At 39.2% G+C, this 18,478-nt stretch overlaps 1 protein-coding gene across 14 annotated transcripts in view; it reads left to right on the top strand.

Moving 5' to 3' along the window:
* The window catches only part of BBS9 (Bardet-Biedl syndrome 9), a 430,545-nt gene that overhangs the window by 191,997 nt on the left and 220,070 nt on the right, over window positions 1-18,478 (top strand). For all 14 annotated transcript variants that reach the window (XR_008309815.1, XM_053261618.1, XM_053261616.1 and 11 more), the window contains one exon: window positions 16,181-16,363. Coding sequence is in view for 13 of the 14 variants with exons in the window: in XM_053261618.1 (XP_053117593.1) it covers window positions 16,181-16,363 (183 nt within the window). In the remaining variant the exon portion in view is untranslated. The remainder of the gene's footprint in view (window positions 1-16,180; window positions 16,364-18,478) is intronic.

Genomic DNA, 18,478 nt, shown 5'->3' with positions numbered 1-18,478 from the left:
GTATTTGTAAATTGCTGATATAGATATATCAGAGACATAAATTTGGGCAGCATATAAATGTGTTAAAAATAAAATATCTAACTACTAAACAAGATTATACGTTGCACTTATACATGGTACTGGCACCTTTTCTCTTCAAAACATTCAAAAGTGATCCATTCCAGACTAAAAGAGCTTATTGGTGTCCTTGTGAAAACCTACTCCAAATCACTGCATTCCAAGAAATAATCCTTGAAGCAAGATCTATGATCATGGCATAGCTTTATTACCCCCACCCCCCAAATTCTCAGCAATACTTCTTGTGCTATAAATGCTGCTTAACTCATTCCCAACTAGCTTGTTGCTTATGTAGTCTGCCTCTTTTTCTGTTATGGTTTTTAAGTAAAAGAGTAGTGAGCAAGAAAAAATGCAATATGCAGTTCTGAGGTATTGTTTTTGTTTGATTGCAGTGTTAAGTGGTTGCAGGGAAATAAAATAAAACATGAATTCTCTAAACTATGCTATTTCTAACAAATATCAGTGTTTGCTTACAGACAGTGCAGCAAGTTTGTCTAGAGGAAAAAACCCCGAGGCTTTAGCTGCAGGGATTCCATAGAGGAAGTAGAAATACCTCAAAACAATAATTAAAGACTAAAATCTACTGTGGGCAGAGCAAAAATGTTTACCAAACATGTGTGCCTCTGGATCCAACACTATGTAACTAGCTCTGTAAACCAACTGACACTTCTGGCTTTTTTTTTTTTTAAAGCAGCCTTCCCCATGTATGATTTTCAAAAAGCAGTCTAAAGGCCTGGTGTTAACTCTTAAAAAAAAAAAAAATCCATTGAGTGCATAGTAATCTGTAATGATCTAGAAAATATTGACTAGATCATGATGTATTACTTTAGTTTTAGTCTTGCATATAATTATGAATACATCAGATTTAAATCAAAATACATCAGACTTGCTCGTCGATAAGTGTCTGCAAGATTGCACCAAACAAAAACAACTTTATATCAGTTATGCTGCTATAATTTTGTCTGATATGATATGAGAAGATTCAGACTAGCAGTAGCCTTAGTAACGATGATATTTAGAAAAATAGATCCTAGTTATTGTCCAGCAGTGCAGAGTAAAAAAAGTATGCATGACATAAGTTAAGGTTATTGCTGTATTCAAATAGTTACAGAATCTAGCCTGATTCTGATTTTGAGAATGGACTGGTTTATGAAAAGGCTTTACATTTGTACTAAATTATGTCTATGACCCCAGGCCATACAGTCTGAGACTGAAGCTCGTTGTCCAGGATATGTCTTGAGATTCCACCAGCTGGAAAACTTTGGAAACACATTTTCCCTAATTTTTAAGCTGAAGTATTTGTCACACCTTGTTGGTCAGTAGGTTTTCTTTGGAATTTTATGATAGATTTAAAAATAAATATATTTGTGTCTGATGAAAAGTAGTATGTGATGTGATGTAACTAATGTGTGTATTCATTAATTTCATTCAGTTGGACAAAAGAGTAATAGATGATGCAAAATTACATACTTTATTTTATATCTTCTTGGCCAAAACAAATATATTGAATTTAACTGAAGTACATGATTAATTTAAACTGTATTGAGCTTGGGACTTAATTAGATATAATTTGAACAATTCATCTAGAATGAAAAATTAAGTCTTATTTGAAAGTTGATATTGGCCAAAACAGTTAAGACCATTTGTTAGCAATTTTGGAGAAATAGTTTTCTTAAGAAGTCAACCTAGGCCTTCTCTCCCCCTCAGATCATTTTCTTATATTTTTTAAAAGAATAAACCTACCAATGAGTAAGCATGTAACACAGTGAATAGAACTAAGATAACAATTTTAACAACCAAACATAAATCATGGAATGTCAGTGAATCATAGTTAATATTTCTTGCCTTATATTTTCTTCAGGTTTAACCCTGCTCCAATAAAAGACCCCCCCCCTTACCTTAAAAAGAAAATTTAATTGTGCTCAACCTTCTATCCTATAAGCTTCTGAAATATGTTAATACATTATTAATGTATCTGTTAAAATGAAATTTTTTTTTACATTAACTTGTTACACTAAAGGTTTACATTATTTGTTGTTTCTCTGTGTAAACTGCCCTGAGCCATTTTTGAAAGGGCGGTCTAGAAATTGAATGAATGAATGAAGAAATATTCTTCTACGTGGTCTGTGTTGTCCACACTGATGGACTTTTGCACCTGCACAGAAGCTCTGTTGGGAACCTTCTAAAGCTCTCTATCCCTGCTAGCTTTTTTGGCAGGAAACTACACTCCCTCAGTAGTACAGTGTCTGTCTTCCCTCAATTCTTTGTTGTCTGCCTTTGAGTCAACAGCTTTCACTTCTTCTTTGTCTATCCTTCTACAAAAATTAGAAATAAAAAAAAGCCCTGCTATCTTTTAGTTTAATTTTTTACTTGTTTCTCTCTTTCTATTTCTCTGTTGTTCCTCTTACCTATTTCGTTTTGCATTTTACTTTAGCTCCATATTTCTCCCCCTCCCCCCTAACTTTGATTGTCTTCCCCCTTTTGGGGGCGATTTTATTTCACCATCTTTTTAGTTCTTCCTCTGCCGCCCTTGTTTGGTGAGCAAAATTGTTTTTAAAAGGTGTGCTGCACTAAAATCCCACCATTGGATAGCCACTCTTGTTGCTTTGTATGGTTAGGCAAGGCCCACAGGATCAATTTGTGTCCCCACTGCCTGAAGTTCACTAAACAAGTGAGGAAAAATAGAGCTCAAAGACTTTGCTGTATTCTTTGGGAAAGGGCCTTGACAGCCCTGACCACCGTGTCCTCGTCTTCATTGGTTGGCAGGTTTGGCTTTTTTAAAGCCAAACTTTGGGTTACAGCCCATTTGACCCACGAGTATACCTCTTAGGTTCTGGCAACCTAGCGCTCCTAGTACAGACCCTTCCCTTCCGTGGGTGCCTGAGCTCGGTACGATATTGAAGCTTTCCCCTGAAACTTTGATACCTTCTTTGGTGCCACAATGGGACAAGATAGATGAAGCGTCCGTGGTCCCAAAAACACCCATACTCAAACGCAAATTAGCCTCAGCATCAGATATGATGATGATGAAGAAGCAACAGCAACAACCTCAGCAGACCTCAGGGCTCTTTTTATTGAAACAAAAGCCTTTACATGCTGTGTTGTCCTTGAAAATTTCTGCTTAAAAATACCTAAAAAGACAGTGCCCAAACAGACAGAGGGAGCCCAGCTGACAACACTGATGTCAGCTGCATTCCAAGCCTGAGCCCATTGAGCCTATCCTCACTTCAGAGGAGGTTATTCAACTACTCGATGAGCTTGATGCACTGGTAGAAGATGTGCCGTCCCCAGTAGTATCGGTTTCAAACCTCCTCTCGGACCAATCACAGGAATCACTGCCAGTACCGTCAGTACCAGCTTCTGGACCAAGTGGACCCTTGACCCCTGTCTCAGAACTGCACAATGATATGAAACCAAATCCGAGAGCACCTATCAAGTCTCCCAGGAATCCTCACTGCACTAGTGATCTTTGTCATCTTGGAGAGTAGGATGTGGATAGGTACATAGGAAAGGACTTAGTCTATGCATCGGAGGATTGCTACTCCTTTCATAACAGGAATAGGTACCAAGCCTATCCCGTTCGGCACAGAGAGTCTTATTTATTTATCCTATCTGTCTATCTATCTATCTGTCTATCCATTTATTTGATTTATATACCGCCCTTCATAAAGTGGCTCAGGGCAGTTTACAGTAAAACATCTTATTTATTTATTTATTTATTCATTCATTCATTCATTCATTCATTCATTTATTTTTACATTTATATCCCGCTTTTCCTCTGAGGAGCTTAGAGTGGTGTACGTGCTTATTTTTATCCTCACAACCCTGTGAGGTAGGTTAGGCTGAGAGATACATGACTGGCCCAGAGCCACCCAGTGAGTTTTATAGTTGAATGGGGATTCGAACTCGGATCTTCCCAGCCCTAGTCCAACCCTCTAACCCCTACACTATGCTGGCTCAACTACGCTATGCTCAACTACTCTATACATAACAATTAAAATTTTAAAAAAACAATTAAAACCAGATTAAAACTACAATTAAAACTAAATATTAAAAGCCAGGCTAAAAGGATGGGTCTTTAAGGCTCTCCTGAAGGTTTCCCAAGAAGACAACTACTTTGCCTGCTAACTTGGCAAAGAGGCACCTTTTAACGTGGTGATTCTCTTTATTTAGCAGGGGGAGAGTAAGTGGCCCTATCCACACTCATGCTGACTGGGGCGGCAAGAGGGAATACAGCTGCCCCACGCCAGCGATTTTTAACACAGCACTGGAGGGGGAAGTGCAGCAGGAGAGGTAAGAGCACCCTCCCCACGACTTAAAGAGATTCCCTCTCGCCTCCCGGGTGTGCACGGAACCAGTTCCATGTAAACCCCTAATGTATGAAGCCTAATTACACATGCACTTTAAAAAAAGGTAGCAGCTAAGGCAGAAGTTCCCCATTTCCAGATAACAAAAGGAACTATAGTATTTACTTAATTTTATAACCTCAATATTCCCTACTGTTCTAGAAGCTCACAGAGCCATTATGGGATTTTAAACATTTTTATTTCATTTTCCACATGTATACACTTCTGTGTTTCAAGGAAGCCCCCCACTCCATACATAGAAATGAAGACCTTACTATTGGTGGCCATGTTTTGCTTCCAAACTAACAGGAGCTCACCATCTGAGTTCACTTTTAGCATACATAATGATTATACTGAGACAACTAAGCAAAAGGTTTAAAGGTTCTTTATAAACCATTTTATTTATCTGGACATCTTAAAACGGTTAAGATACATGTGATGATCACAAAAAATGCATCTGAGTTCCCCCAACTTTCAGATCAGTCGGCACTGTTCCCCACCAGAAAGGAAGCATCACATCAGTTACTTGGAACTCCTAGCTATTTACAAGGCCCTTCAGAGATTTCTTCCATGAATAAAGCTTCACCACGTCCAAATGCAAATGCACAATACCACTGCCAAGGCCTACCTCAACAGACAGGGAGGCATAGGCTCCAAATCACTGCTAAATCTGGCATTACAAATTTGGGATTGGGCAATTCCCAGGGACATAGGACTATCAGCCATTCACATGTAGGGCCAAGCCAACAATCTAACACATTCATTCAGCAGAATAGTATCCCATATGTCACCAGCGGCAGCTGGACCCAGCAAAGGTTTGGGCCCTGGATATCTGAAGGACCGCCTGCTCTCAAGGATTTCTGTCCACTTGACAAGATCATCAGATGGAGCTCTGCTCAACATGCCGATGGAGAGAGAGGCTTGGCTGTTGAGCACACAGGACAGGGCCTTCTCAGTCATTGACCCCAGGCTTTAGAATGCTCTCCCAGCTGGCATCCGCTCCTCAGTCTCCTCAATAGTTTTTAGGAAAAAAGTAAAGTTATGCCTCTTCATCTAAGCTTTTGAATAAAAGTATTGTTTTTGCTGCTGATGTCTTAAAACTGCTGATGTTGTGTTTTATGTATTGTTTTTAATTTTAATGGGTTACTAAATTTTTAAATAGAGATATTATATTTATATTACTATTATCTGTACTTTTGTATTTTAATTATGTTTTGTTTTAATTATATTGTAAACTGCTTTAAGATCATCTGTACCTTCATATTTTAATTAGGCATTGTTTTAATTATATTGTAAACCACTATTATTTCTTGTTTACACAATCAGACAGGTGTTATTGACTGGTTTGTTTTATCCAGACATCGAGTCCTTCCCAAGGACCTGGGATGCCAGAATTTTATCATCAATACTGTTGGTTATTATAGATATAGTCACAAAATATAGGCTGTTCCCAGTAAAGTTGCTTTTTGTAATTGGCTGATGGTGATTTCTGTGGCCCCTATGGTGCTGAGGTGCTCTTCAAGGTGTTTTGGAATTGCACCCAGGGCGCCAATTACCACTGGGATTATTTTGGTCTTTTTCTGCCACAGCCTTTCAATTTCAATTTGTAGATCTTTGTATTTTGTGATTTTTTCTATGTCTTTTTCTTCTATTCTGCTATCCCCTGGTATTGCGATGTCGATTATTTTAACTTGTTTTTCTTTCTTCTCGACTACAGTTATATCTGGTGTATTGTGTGGCAGATGTTTGTCTGTTTGTAGTCAGAAGTCCCATAATATTTTTGCATCTTCATTTTCTACAACTTTTTCAATTTTATGGTCCCACCAATTTTTGGCTTCAACAGGGACTCCCAGACAGGGAGGCTTTTTTGGCTTTAACAGGGACTCCAGCTGCAGTGGGGATTCTGGGAGTTGTAATCAACTACATTTGGGAGTCCCTGTTAGAGGGAACACTGGTGGGGACTTTAAAAAGCACAGAGTCATTTCCGTACTATTTTGGAAAGTACTGAGGGAGTGCTGGGAAGTGCAGTTCTCTAATCTTCTCTATATTTATTTCTCTAAGACGTAGCCGTGGCTAATCCCATGTGTGGCAGCTCTCACAAGAGTTTGTGATCAGCTTGCAGATAGTCAAGGACAAGATTGTGAACCTTTTGGGACAGAAAACTAACTTTTTTTTGGTGGGGGGAAGCTGTATACAAACCCAATCCCATTTCCCTCTTACTCTCTTGACCACTCCTTTTCTTGACCACTCCTTTTCTTCACTCCTTAACAATTCTGAAGGATTATCAAACCATTATTACCCTTCAGTGTACTCATTCCTACTTCCTTTCCTACTTCCCTGCTTAAAACCACATGGCAGAATCAAAGAAGCAGTGGAATTAACTTGTTCCTATGACCCAATAGTCTCCATTAACTCATGGAAAACTGAGGTATGAATCATGTTGATTCTCCAAATACATACATCTCTTATCAATACATATTTAATTATCTCAGAGAGTGCTTTATTCTAAATATTGCTCTTAAAACTCACAACAGGAAAAAGTGTATCCCTATCAGTTCAGTTGATCCCGCAGTATGTAATTCCAGTATTCATTCAGTCTTCTCTGGTTTTGTCCACTTTAATCAGTTATGTAATGGTTGTTGCAACTGAGTCTTCCATATTCCAAGAATTATTTGCTTCCATCAAAGAAAACTACTGAGGTATAGTCTAAATATATAGTAGATCCTCCTCCTGGTTGTCATCATTTGATCGGAAGTTCCTATCTGATTCCAGGAAGAAATGCCAGTCCATAAAAAGGCACCAGTCTAGTGAGCAGGTTGTTTTGCTGCCACTAGGGAAAACAAACATTTACAAATAATAAAAATGTCCTCCTTTTCCTGTAGTTTCTACATGTCCAAATGGTTTAGTGCAGCGTAGGCAAGCTTGGTTCTCCGGCTGTTTTTGAACTATAATTTCCATCAATTTATTGTGGCTGTGGATGATGGGAGTTGTTGTTCAACAACAGCTAGAAAGCCAAGGTTGCCTACCCCTGGTTTAGTGACTAGGTTCTTATTTAGGTACAGTGGTGTGGTGACATTGGATGCACATTGAAGAACAAATGGGATTGTTGTGAGTTTTAAGAGCATTGATTCTGCCATGTGGTTTTAAGCAGATAGAATGGAGGGAGAGTTATTTGAGTTATTGTTATACATGTTATTGGTACAAGAAATCACATTGGGTATTTTGTAGTTGTTTAGATCTCTCTAACTGAAATTTCACACTTTGTTCAGACATGTAATAAATGTAATAGATAAATAAATAAATAAATAAATAAAATAATGAGAATTGAATAGCATGTCATTGGACTTTTGGAGATCAAAGGGAGAGGTGATGCATTTTACCAATAATATTTCAAGTACTGTGTCTATTTGAGACTTGCCATATGTTAAAATACTGTTAACATCTCTAAATACTAAGAAAGCATGGTAGCATGGACACAAACATCTATTTTTTCCAAGCTATTTGCTTGAGTGCCTTTAAAACAAACACAACTACAATCTTTGTTGTTTGCTTAAGCACTAGATTTATCACACCTGTAGCTCTTTTAAAAACTTTATTTAGAAACTGATATCCATTCCTCAATATTATCCAGCTTATCCTAACTCAGCTTTTTATCAACATTCATGCTACAGGTGCTGTGAATAAAAATGAAGGGTGCAGTGGAGATAATTTACTAGACTTCTGTTCATTTGTTTGCTCTTTTGTTCCCCTGAACCTTGCTATGGGTGAACATAATGTTTAGGAATTTGTGTGCTTAAGTTGTGCCACCTATTTGCTTTTGATTAAAAGTAAAATCAAATATTGATTGGCTGCCAAATTAATGCCTAAATACAAAGTAAAAAGCAAGTGTTGATAGTATTGATTTTCAGGTCTTTGGTGTGCAAACCCACCCCCCACTCCTTGATAATAAGCTTTCAGTATGAGTTGCTAGCCTGAGAGGATGATCATTTATTTTGTAAAAATAGGGGATGTAAGCGGGGCCTGTGCCTGTTGTGCCTGTGAAGGTGGAATAAAGAGGCGGAGTTGCTGCCACTGCCAACAACCTCTGTTGGGTTTGTAAATTCTCCTCCTCTTCACTCGCTGTAATGAAGAGGTCTGAAAGAAAGTTCAGTGGCCAGTGGGAGGGGGCAGGAAGATGAGACATACAGCATTTCCCCTAGAGACCATGCAGGGATGTATCCTCACCGCTGGGGTATACTTCAGTTTGCAAATAGAGGTGTTCAGTGGCGAGCAGCAGCAGTTTGAGTCAGGCTGACTCACACCAACGCTTCTAATATTTGTTGTATTCATATTCTACACAATGGTGTACACCAAGTGGGAAGCCATGGGTTCTCAGGTATGTATCAGCAGGTGTGGGCATAATGTCCAACCCTGGATGTAAGCCAAGGGCCTGACATTGCCTGTTGCAAGTCCCTTCCTTGCTCTTGTTTGCAGTATTTAAAACGGATCAAAAGTACTGCTGTGTAACAGATTTTATCTTAGTTTTATACCTTCAAATATAATAATTTCTTTAATATTCTAGATGCAGATCCTTGGAAAATCTAATTATACAACATTGGAAACAAATCATAACCATAATTGTTCCTCTCTTGAATGATAATGACCTGGAGATGGCAATTGGACTTTTCAATTCAAAACAAAAACCAAAACCTCTGTAACAATCTATGGGCTGGTTCATACAATATCCCCACTGCCCCGAACTGGTCATCTGCAAATAACACAGAAGCACACTGTCAGCATGCATGTCCTCATGTGTTCCTGACATGTCCTTATGTCCTTCCTCTGCATTCATTTATTACATGGCGGGGCAGTGTGACTAAACGCCACTTTACATACAGCCCATTTACTAGTTTATACTAGTATTTGTAATGTGTATAGAGGGGTGGTTCAGATGAACCCACTCCTGTGTGATTAAAGGAATGTGCTAGGAGGATGTCAAGACAAACAAGTTTCATGACCAGCCTACAGGAGGAGGTGTTATCCTAAAGGTTCTGGAATACTTTCCAGAAGGCAGAGAGGACACAAATTCACAATAAGGTTTCTTCTTCTTAGCATGGCATTTGGATGTGTTGAGATAAACAAACAACCCCAGGATCCATATCTTTCAGTTTTTAATCTACACGATTAAGGACAATGTAATCGACAAGCTAGAATGCTAAACCGTTTTAAAATACAGGTGGCCCTCATTATTTGCTGGGCTTTCCTTCTGGCCTACAACCGCGGATAACAAAACTGCGGATAATGGAACCTTAATCCAATGGGAATTGGGGGGTTAGGTTCCAGAGCCTAGGGAAATGATTTTTTAAAAAACCATCAAAAAGACGGGGGTAAAACCAGAAATAATCAGAAATCCAATTCAAGTAAACACACACAGCAGAGAATGTGGAAATCAAGGAGTGAAAAGGGAATCAAATTTCAATGGATAATTAAAATCAACTTTTAATTTTTAATTTAAATTGAATTTTTATTTGCAATTTAAATTACAGTACTGTAATTATCAAGATTAAAATGAATTTTTAATTTGAAATGTTTAGTTAAAAAAAATTTCATTAAAATTAATGTATCATCATCATCATCATCATGTTTATTTATGGTCATAGACCAAAATTTACATACATAATAATACACATAATATAGTAGTAATATATACATAATATAATCAGGAACATGGACTCATCCTAATCAGCAGTTTTCCGTTTGCATAATCTGGTTTACCATCTGTTGTCTAGCCTTCTTAGCTGCCTCACAGAACTTAGCAACTTTAAATGTTACTTCCTCCTTCTGATCTGAGAGCAGATAGTTGACGTAAAATGCAACTGTATGACCTGGGAAATCGGTCAGTAATGAGGAAATATAACAAGTTCGTAAGTCCTTAAAATTAATGTATAAAAGTGATAATTTGCATCTTAAAAGGGTAGCACAATGCTGCAGTAGGCTCCAGAAAATGGCTCCAAGAAACTTCACGGGAATACCTCAAAAATAGGTTCCCAAGCGCTCCATAGAAATGGCTCCAAAAAGCCTCCAAAAGCTCCAGAGCAATGGCTCCCTAATGATACCAAATGCTGCCGAATGCCACCCAGAATGGCTTTTAGAAGCACAAAAAACTTAAACATGCAGACCAAAGCACTCCACTGTCCTCCACCAAACTCCTCTCTCAACCCATGAGGACGTACAGCGAGAGCACAATCATGTACGGGCAGAACTGCACAGCTGAAAACTGCAGATAGGCGGAGCTCTGTACCATGGATAACCAAGTTGGGTATATATTGTCCAACTGCAGATACGCAAGACCACGAGTGCTTAAACCTCAGATGAGGGCTGCCTGTATATCAGCAACTTGACTCAGACATGTAGATGTCAGAATAAGTTGTATGTAATGAGAATTTTTGGATCATGTTGGTTACTATATGAGGGTGAAATTAATGAAAATAGGGGACTGTAAAGAAAAAAACTCAGTTCTGAAGTGAAGCTATGCCCGTGCCCCTGCCAATGCAAATGCAAATGTGATATTTTTAAAGAAAGACAATTAAAAGCATAACCTTGAAGAAGAAATTCTTCCCCTCCTTAGATTGTATCTGCATTTTTTTTAAAGGGCCTCCCATTATTGTTATATATTCACATCCTGGCCTCAACTGTGCTGTAGATAAGCTTATTATAGCAGATTGAGAATTTGCTCAGCCAGACACAAATCATGCCATAAATGGCTAGCAAATTTTGACTGGCTTTTTGTTTTAAAACCCCCAGTATTCTGCTTTTATTCTCTGCCAAAGGCCCTTTGATCATTGCAGTGCTTACCATATATCCATCCTGAATTACTCTTGAAATGCAATCTTTTTTTTGTAAAATAGTTTTCAAATGCTTATTTCATTTTGAAGCCTTTGTAATTTTTATAAAGGTAAAACAAAGGAAATGTGCTAACTATGTATATAGAATAGTATATAAAGGCAGTAAAAGTCCTTTTGTTTAGATTGATGTACTCTGTGGTTGAAGCTTCCAGGTAACAACATTGCAACTAAAAGTACAGCTGTGTGTTATACCGCTTTTAGCAGTTGTTATTAAATCAGCCACAACTGAAAATGAGAGTCAAAGGCCTTAGCCAAAGAATGGGCACCTGAGTTGTTCTTGAGAAACTGTAAAATTCAAGCTACAAGTTTATATGTGTGAAGTGCACAGGAATAAGAGTCAAGGCTAAATGTGGTAAGAAAATAATACTAAACTGTTAATTTGTTTAAAAAATTTTTTTTTAAGTTTCTTTACATAGTTAGCTCACAAATATCACAAGGGGAATTGCCTATATGTGCAGCAGTGTTTAATGATGATTCCCAAGTTTTCTGAGAGAAGCACACAGGAGCAATTGTTAAACTTTGTTGTATTTAGAGCTGCTGTTCTCATTTGCTTGCTTGCTTCTTTCTAGTCCAGCATGTTTTCTTAGCAGGGCACAGAGAGGCAATAAATAAATAAATAAATGTGGGGTCTGGGACATAAAACGTAGTATTGGGGCCATTCTCCTGCATATTCTCAAAGGCTGTCAATATGTACCATATGAAAGTTGGAGGTCCTCATAGGGATGTGCACTGGTGGGGGCTGGTTTGATGGCAGGGGGGTAACTTTAAGGGTGGGTGAGGGTGCACTCCCCCCCATGCTTCCCCCACCAGTGCTCGGTTTCTTCAAAGTCCATCGGGGCGGTAATGTACTTCCCTGCCACTCCATCGCCCCCTTTAATTGGAAGTAACCGGAAATACTCGACATGCATCAGGCGCACATTTTGCCGACATGCACAGGCATGTTGAGTACTTCCAGTTACTTCCGGTAAAGGGGGCAATGGGGCGGCAGGGAGGAGTTACGCCAGCGGGGGAAACGCGGCACGGGGGTTTAAGTGCACCCTCCTCCGCCCTTAAAGGCAGACACCACCACCCCACTATCGAGTCTTCTAACCAGCCTGTGTTCAAACCTGTTCAGAGGCCTGTAAAAGGTTTGTGCACATCCCTAAGCCCTCAGTCTTGTAGGGCCTCAGGTCCATTTGCCTCCTTTGCCTCTTTCTCTGCACCTCTGGCTACCAAATTATTGCCAGTCAGCTTCTTTTCCACTCTTATACAGGTGAATGGGGAGATGAGAAATGGCCTATATAGCTTTTGCCATTGGGCTGATTCATTGAGCTGATTTGGATGTCATATGGAGATTAAAATACCTACTTTTCAAGGCTGTTGTAATGATTACTAAAGTAATGTATGAGAAGCACTCATAAAAATTAAGTAGTACTATTAATACAACTGTGTTGACACTCAATCATTCATGTGTGAAAGCTCTGCTGTTCTCCTGTAACAATTTTAGAGCATGTTTTGGCATATCTACCTGTTTGGGATTAAATTTGCCCTGTGTGTTTTTTGGATTTTTTTACAAGCTGGATATTCCCACCCACCCACCCTTTAAGGGCAGTTTACTGGGGCCCTGCTCACTCTTTGGCTTAAGTACTTACAGCACTTGGACCTGAATCCCTCTGTTTTCTGTTTTATTTGAAAGCATTACCTTTAAAAAAATATTAAAATGTGCATCAAGAGTTTCCTTTAAATATGTCTGTGTTACAACAATCTATATATTTAGCTTTGTAATACTCTGTGACTGTAGTAGGAGCACTACCTACATACCTCTTGTGCAGCATCTATGAAGGGGCATAGTGCTTGTATAGTCATATTATTATATTGTTGATGGATGGATGTTTAAGATGCAGTTGATCCCAAACTGGATATTTGCTTCTAAGTCCAACTCGAATGTTAATATCAGATGGAATAAGGAAGGAAACAGGACTGGTCATATTCCTGTCTGAGATGCAATTCATGTAGCGTCATCCATGTATGTGGAACTTTACAGAGTAGTTTCTTCGGCAAAAACAATAGGTCCCTGCCTCAGAAGAGCTTACAAACTGGTTAATTTTGGTTCTAAGGTGACAATACATTACATTGTATTTTTGCTTTTCTTGAGTTGCTAGTATGTTAGCTACTCTCGTTTCCCCTGGCAAACTCTGTGTGGCGGTGATATGATTTTAGTTCTTAAATATTGCATATGGGACTTTTTATGGACTGGCTGTTTAGATGTTTTATTATGATCTTTGTAATTAATGTTACTTAATATAATTAAGTAACATTAATTACAAAGTACTTAAGTAAATCAGTACTTAATGTTCTGATAACTGCTGATGGTCTTGTTTAAGGAATTGCTACCAGAGGTGGTGAGATATGTTTCAGAAATTCCACCTTAGTTCTGATGTAGTTAATAGACAGTTATTTACTTTAAGCTATATGGCATTTTAGCCTTGCTATTGGTTTGGAGAGCATGGACATAATTGTTATGTCTAAAGAAGTCTAAAGGACTATTTATCGATATGTATTTAAATATATATGTCATCTTTCTATTTAAAAATGGTCCTCAACATTCCTTAAACCATAATACAGTTCGTTGATCATAACTGTCAAACAAGTCAATCAAATACAGTTAAAAACTACAAGCGATAGCACAGAGATAAGTGCAACAAGCTCAAGGATTATTAAAAGCTTGGTAGAAGAAATTTATTTTCATTAATTCCTTCAAAGTAGCATCACTGAAAATACTATAATCTTCATCTACGTCAACCTTGAATTTATAGTCCTCCAAGTGATCTTAATCCATTGTGAGGTGCGGGACAGAGGTTATCAGATGGGAACAAGACTTTTCCAAGATAATGGGGAAATGGACTAGAGATGTGCACGGAACTAGTCTGTGTACTCCCAGGAGTGGGGGGGGGGTTAGCTTTAAGGGACAGGGAAGGCGCTTTTAAAAACAGGTGTGCTGAGCGGCAGCATTCCTTCTTGCAGCCCCGATCACATGTGTGCCATGAGCATAGCGACGCTGATCGGGGCTGCAAGCAGGAACACCACAGCCCAGTGTGCCTGCTTTTTTGGAGGGTGCCAGTGGGCAAAAAGTGGGGGGCGGGGGCTGATAGAGGCAGCACCTTCCCTGTCCCTTAAAGCTACCCCCTCCCTTTGAACTGGTTTGGTCACTGGCGGGCCAAACCAGTTTGGTGCTCCGGAAAGGGAGCTCATTTTGGACCTCATAGGATAAAACCACCAACTTGAACACAGCCTTGAAACAAATTGGTAACAAACACAACTAAAAAATTATTGGAGTTATCTGTACTCTGTTGCTTACTCTACCTAATGGCTGGGCTGCCACATTTCGGATCAGTTGAAGTTCCTAAATTATTTTCAAGAACAGCACACCATATGGTGCATTAGCGTAGTAATCAGATTGAGATGTTATCAGACATGCTCAACAGTGGCTAGATCCTTACCCCTTTAAGACACAGCAGGTAAATCAATCAAAGTGGAAATAATGAATTCCTCCCTGGGGCCCTCCAAATCCTTTTTAGACTGCTCTGGGTGGGGTGGTCATGTTAAAAATACTGTTTGGGTGGGGGCTCCAAAAGCCTTTAGGCCCAGGCCCCAAAATTACCTAGGTGCACATGTGACTCCCACCCCAAATACAGGAACTCAGTAAATCTAGTAGTTGTTGCTGGCTGCTAGTGGCTTATGGAAACAAGGAGGCGGGATTTGAGAAAGCAGCAGTCTCTCCTCTCACGCACTGCTGTGGCTATAGGCCACTGACTGCTAACTAATTATCCCAAAGCAGAGACTGGGATTGAGCAGCTGGTAACACTTTCAGGCAAGGAAAAGAGTTTTGCCCCCAAACACAAGAACTCAGTGAAGCTGCTGGCTGCTACTGGGAGGAAACAAATGGAGGAGAGTCTCAAGGTTTCAACAGTCTCACCCCTTCACCTATTTTATGAAGTGGTACTTCGAATAACTGTGTGGGTTTCTAGATTGCATCTCAAATACTCAGTAATGCATAATTGGGGTCCCACAGTCTATAACTTTCATTTAAGACTAAGTATAGTAGTTTTTTTGTTACAGTTTTTTCTAGCTGTTCCTTGTGGGTATGTGTAGGAAGTGGATAATATATGTTTATGAGAATATTTTCAGTGATTAAAGTACTACTTACCTTGGTTCTGTTTCTAATTGTGTTTTTCCACTGATGTCCTGAATATGGGAATAGGATGAAATAAATTTTCTAAAGAAAAGATCTGGCATTTCAATTCAGCACACCTTCAATTTCCTTTTCAAAACCTTTGTACACCAGTAGCTTGTGCTATAAACATCAGTGAGCTGATCACATTCCCCAAACATCTAAATTTTTTTATGAAGAGAGAAAGTAGTTTAATTGAAAATGTTCAAATAAAAGAGATTTAATTATTTCTATGTAAAGAAAGCTGAGGTGTTATATAGTTTTAAATTAAATGACACACTGTGGAAATTACTCCAGTGGGGATGACGATCACACTGGGGTTAACATTATAGATGGTATTTAAAGTGAGTGTTAACAATTTGTTAAGGACTATAGTTTCATTATATACTGAGGATCAATCTGGGGAATGCTTTACTGTAGATTATACACATAAAGACAATGCAGATTCCCATCTTCATTGATTGCAATAATAGATTAATCCTGTTACCATATGGATTTTAAATTCTATTCCATTTACAAGAAGAAGGCAAATGATAATTCAATACTCTATCTGGCTTGTGTTTTGGAAAGCAAAGTTCATCAGGTTCTTCTAAAGAAAACTAAGTGCTAGCCAAATGTAATGTTAGTGTTGAGTGCTCAAGAATAGTAAAAGTATACCTAACAGAAGTTTGTAATTTTTGCAGGTAATAGCTCTAGCAGATGCGGCTAAAGAAAACCAAGCCAATATGTTCCAGGTATTCACAAAGTTAAAAAGTGCCACCCAGCTGGTAATTCTGCTGATTAGTCTGTGGCAGAAACTGAATGCTGACCAAGTTGCTATTCTGGAAGCTACGTTTTTGCCATTAACACAGGATACTCAAGAGCTGGTAAGAATCTTCTAGGTTTACTGAAAATCTGGAAAAGTATTAAATCTATAATTATCATGGGCTTCCCAGCATGTTTGGTTAAAGATTTTCATTTTTTATTTTTAAACAAAAATTCATTTCCAACTTTTTTTAAGACAGGGGAAGAGGCATGTTTTTAAAATGTCCTGTTGATCTGTGCTAAATATACATTTTTAAAGTGAGTGTGTGTGTGTGTGTGTGTGTGTGTGTGTGTGTGTGTGAGCATGTAGTTGGTCATTCCAACTGGAATTTATTTTGTCCTGTGCTTGCTTCAGGACTAGTCCTACCATTAAGTAAAAGGAGACAGATAATTTCAGGCAGCAGAATTTGGACACTATTAAAGGGCAGTAAATTGCTGGTTGCTCTTTGTTCTAGATTTTCTACCTTAGGCTTCAAAACATCGTAGACTAGCTCTGACTTATCAAACAATGCCATAGTAATGTTGATTCTGTCCCACGAATGTTGAGGTCTGTAGATAGCACCTCTTGCTGTTAGGAAGACAGTGAGCCGGGTCTCACGATCAGTAAGACCCGGTTTGTGCAGCAAAGTGGGGAGAGGGGGCTAAGCCTGCTCTCCCCGCACATGAGCAGGGCGGGAGCCCTGGGTGTGCAGATCAGCTGCCCACACGATTGCCGGCTCCGTGATGGAGCTGGGGGGAGCGGGGGCCAATCGGCCCCCGCAAGCTCCAGCATGCCCTGCTGGCGAGACCCCCGGAGCCAGGAGGCGGCTTTTCGCCTCCCCTCCGGGTGTCTCCTCGTGAGTAGCCGCAGCACAGAGCTGTGCTGTGGCTACTCACGATAAAAAAACAACCCTGGTTTGTGGAGCACTCTTGTGTACACAATTGTGCTCTTGCTTAACTGAATTTTTCCATTAGTTGCTGTACTGTTTTTGGATTTTTGAAGATTTTATTACAGTGAACTTATTCTGCTGTTTCAACAGTTCAGCTCAGTTTATTTGCAGTCACTGACCAGAGAAATATATACATACAGCTCAAACAGTAACAATCGCTGATCCAGCTAATCGTAGACCTTATGGAGTCCAGCTATACAGATACACTCTACTTCAAATTCTAATGGCAGTGAGACAGAACATAGCAACTGCATAAGTAATTTTGTCATCGCTATCAGATAAAAGATAGCTAACACAGAATTAATCTGGGCCACCAGGATAATTTGCTAGGAGGGGTACTATTAGTTCATAGCGAGTGTCCCTGTAGAAACTGCAGTATAGTCGCACATGTGGTAGTGTCTCTATAGCACCTGACTTGCAATGACAAAACCGCTCCACATTGTTTTTAATATACTCTGAGAGAGTATGGTTTCACTATTTTACCATTGTTTCTGTCTGTCATTTTGTTTCCACCTCATGCCTACTTGCCCTATTGATTTATCATACTTAGGTGTTGTTGTTTTTTTTAAATTAGATACAGAGGTTTTAGTGATTGGGAGTGGAGCCAGTAAAAAAAACCCTAAAAACCGTAAACTGGTCGAAGTGGGTGTTTAGTATGAGGGCCAGCTGAGCCCTAGCCCTCACGCTATGTCTGTCTGTCTGTTTGGGTAACCCCTCCCTCCCACACACTGCAAATCACCAAATAGCTGTGCAGTACTTCCATTTAGAGGCTATGGCCCTTTATTTCAATCCCTGCAATTTGAAGTATCACAAAATATATGCCATGGAGGGAGGAATTTCCTGATAGTATAATACAATAGTTAAAATTGTCATTTGTTGCACTCCTATTCATGCTGCACCCTATGCAACTGCCTTGTCCCAACTTTGGGATGAATCACCACTTGTTTAAACGACGGAGCTGCCACCTTCTGTTAATGAATCTGCCCATTTGGACAGTGCCCTCAACTGCCTTTACCTTTCAGACTGGGAAAAGGTCAAGCATGCAGATGGATACATTCATACTTACAAGGATTTTGTCCACATTCTCAGTCTGGATAAGGTGAAAAGAATCTCAGGTCACTGGGACAGACAGGTTCCCCTAGTATATGATTTGGGACCAATCATGGCAGATGTGATTTTATCTGCAAAACACTTCACAAGTAAATTGTAGTCAGCCACAGAGATTGGAGAGGCCAAGATGTAAAAGGC

Source organism: Hemicordylus capensis, chromosome 6, assembly GCF_027244095.1.
Source record: "Hemicordylus capensis ecotype Gifberg chromosome 6, rHemCap1.1.pri, whole genome shotgun sequence".
NCBI classification, from domain to species: Eukaryota; Metazoa; Chordata; class Lepidosauria; order Squamata; family Cordylidae; genus Hemicordylus; species Hemicordylus capensis.
The sequence above is the reverse complement of the archived record's forward strand: the minus strand, read 5'-3'. Positions and strand labels throughout refer to the sequence as shown.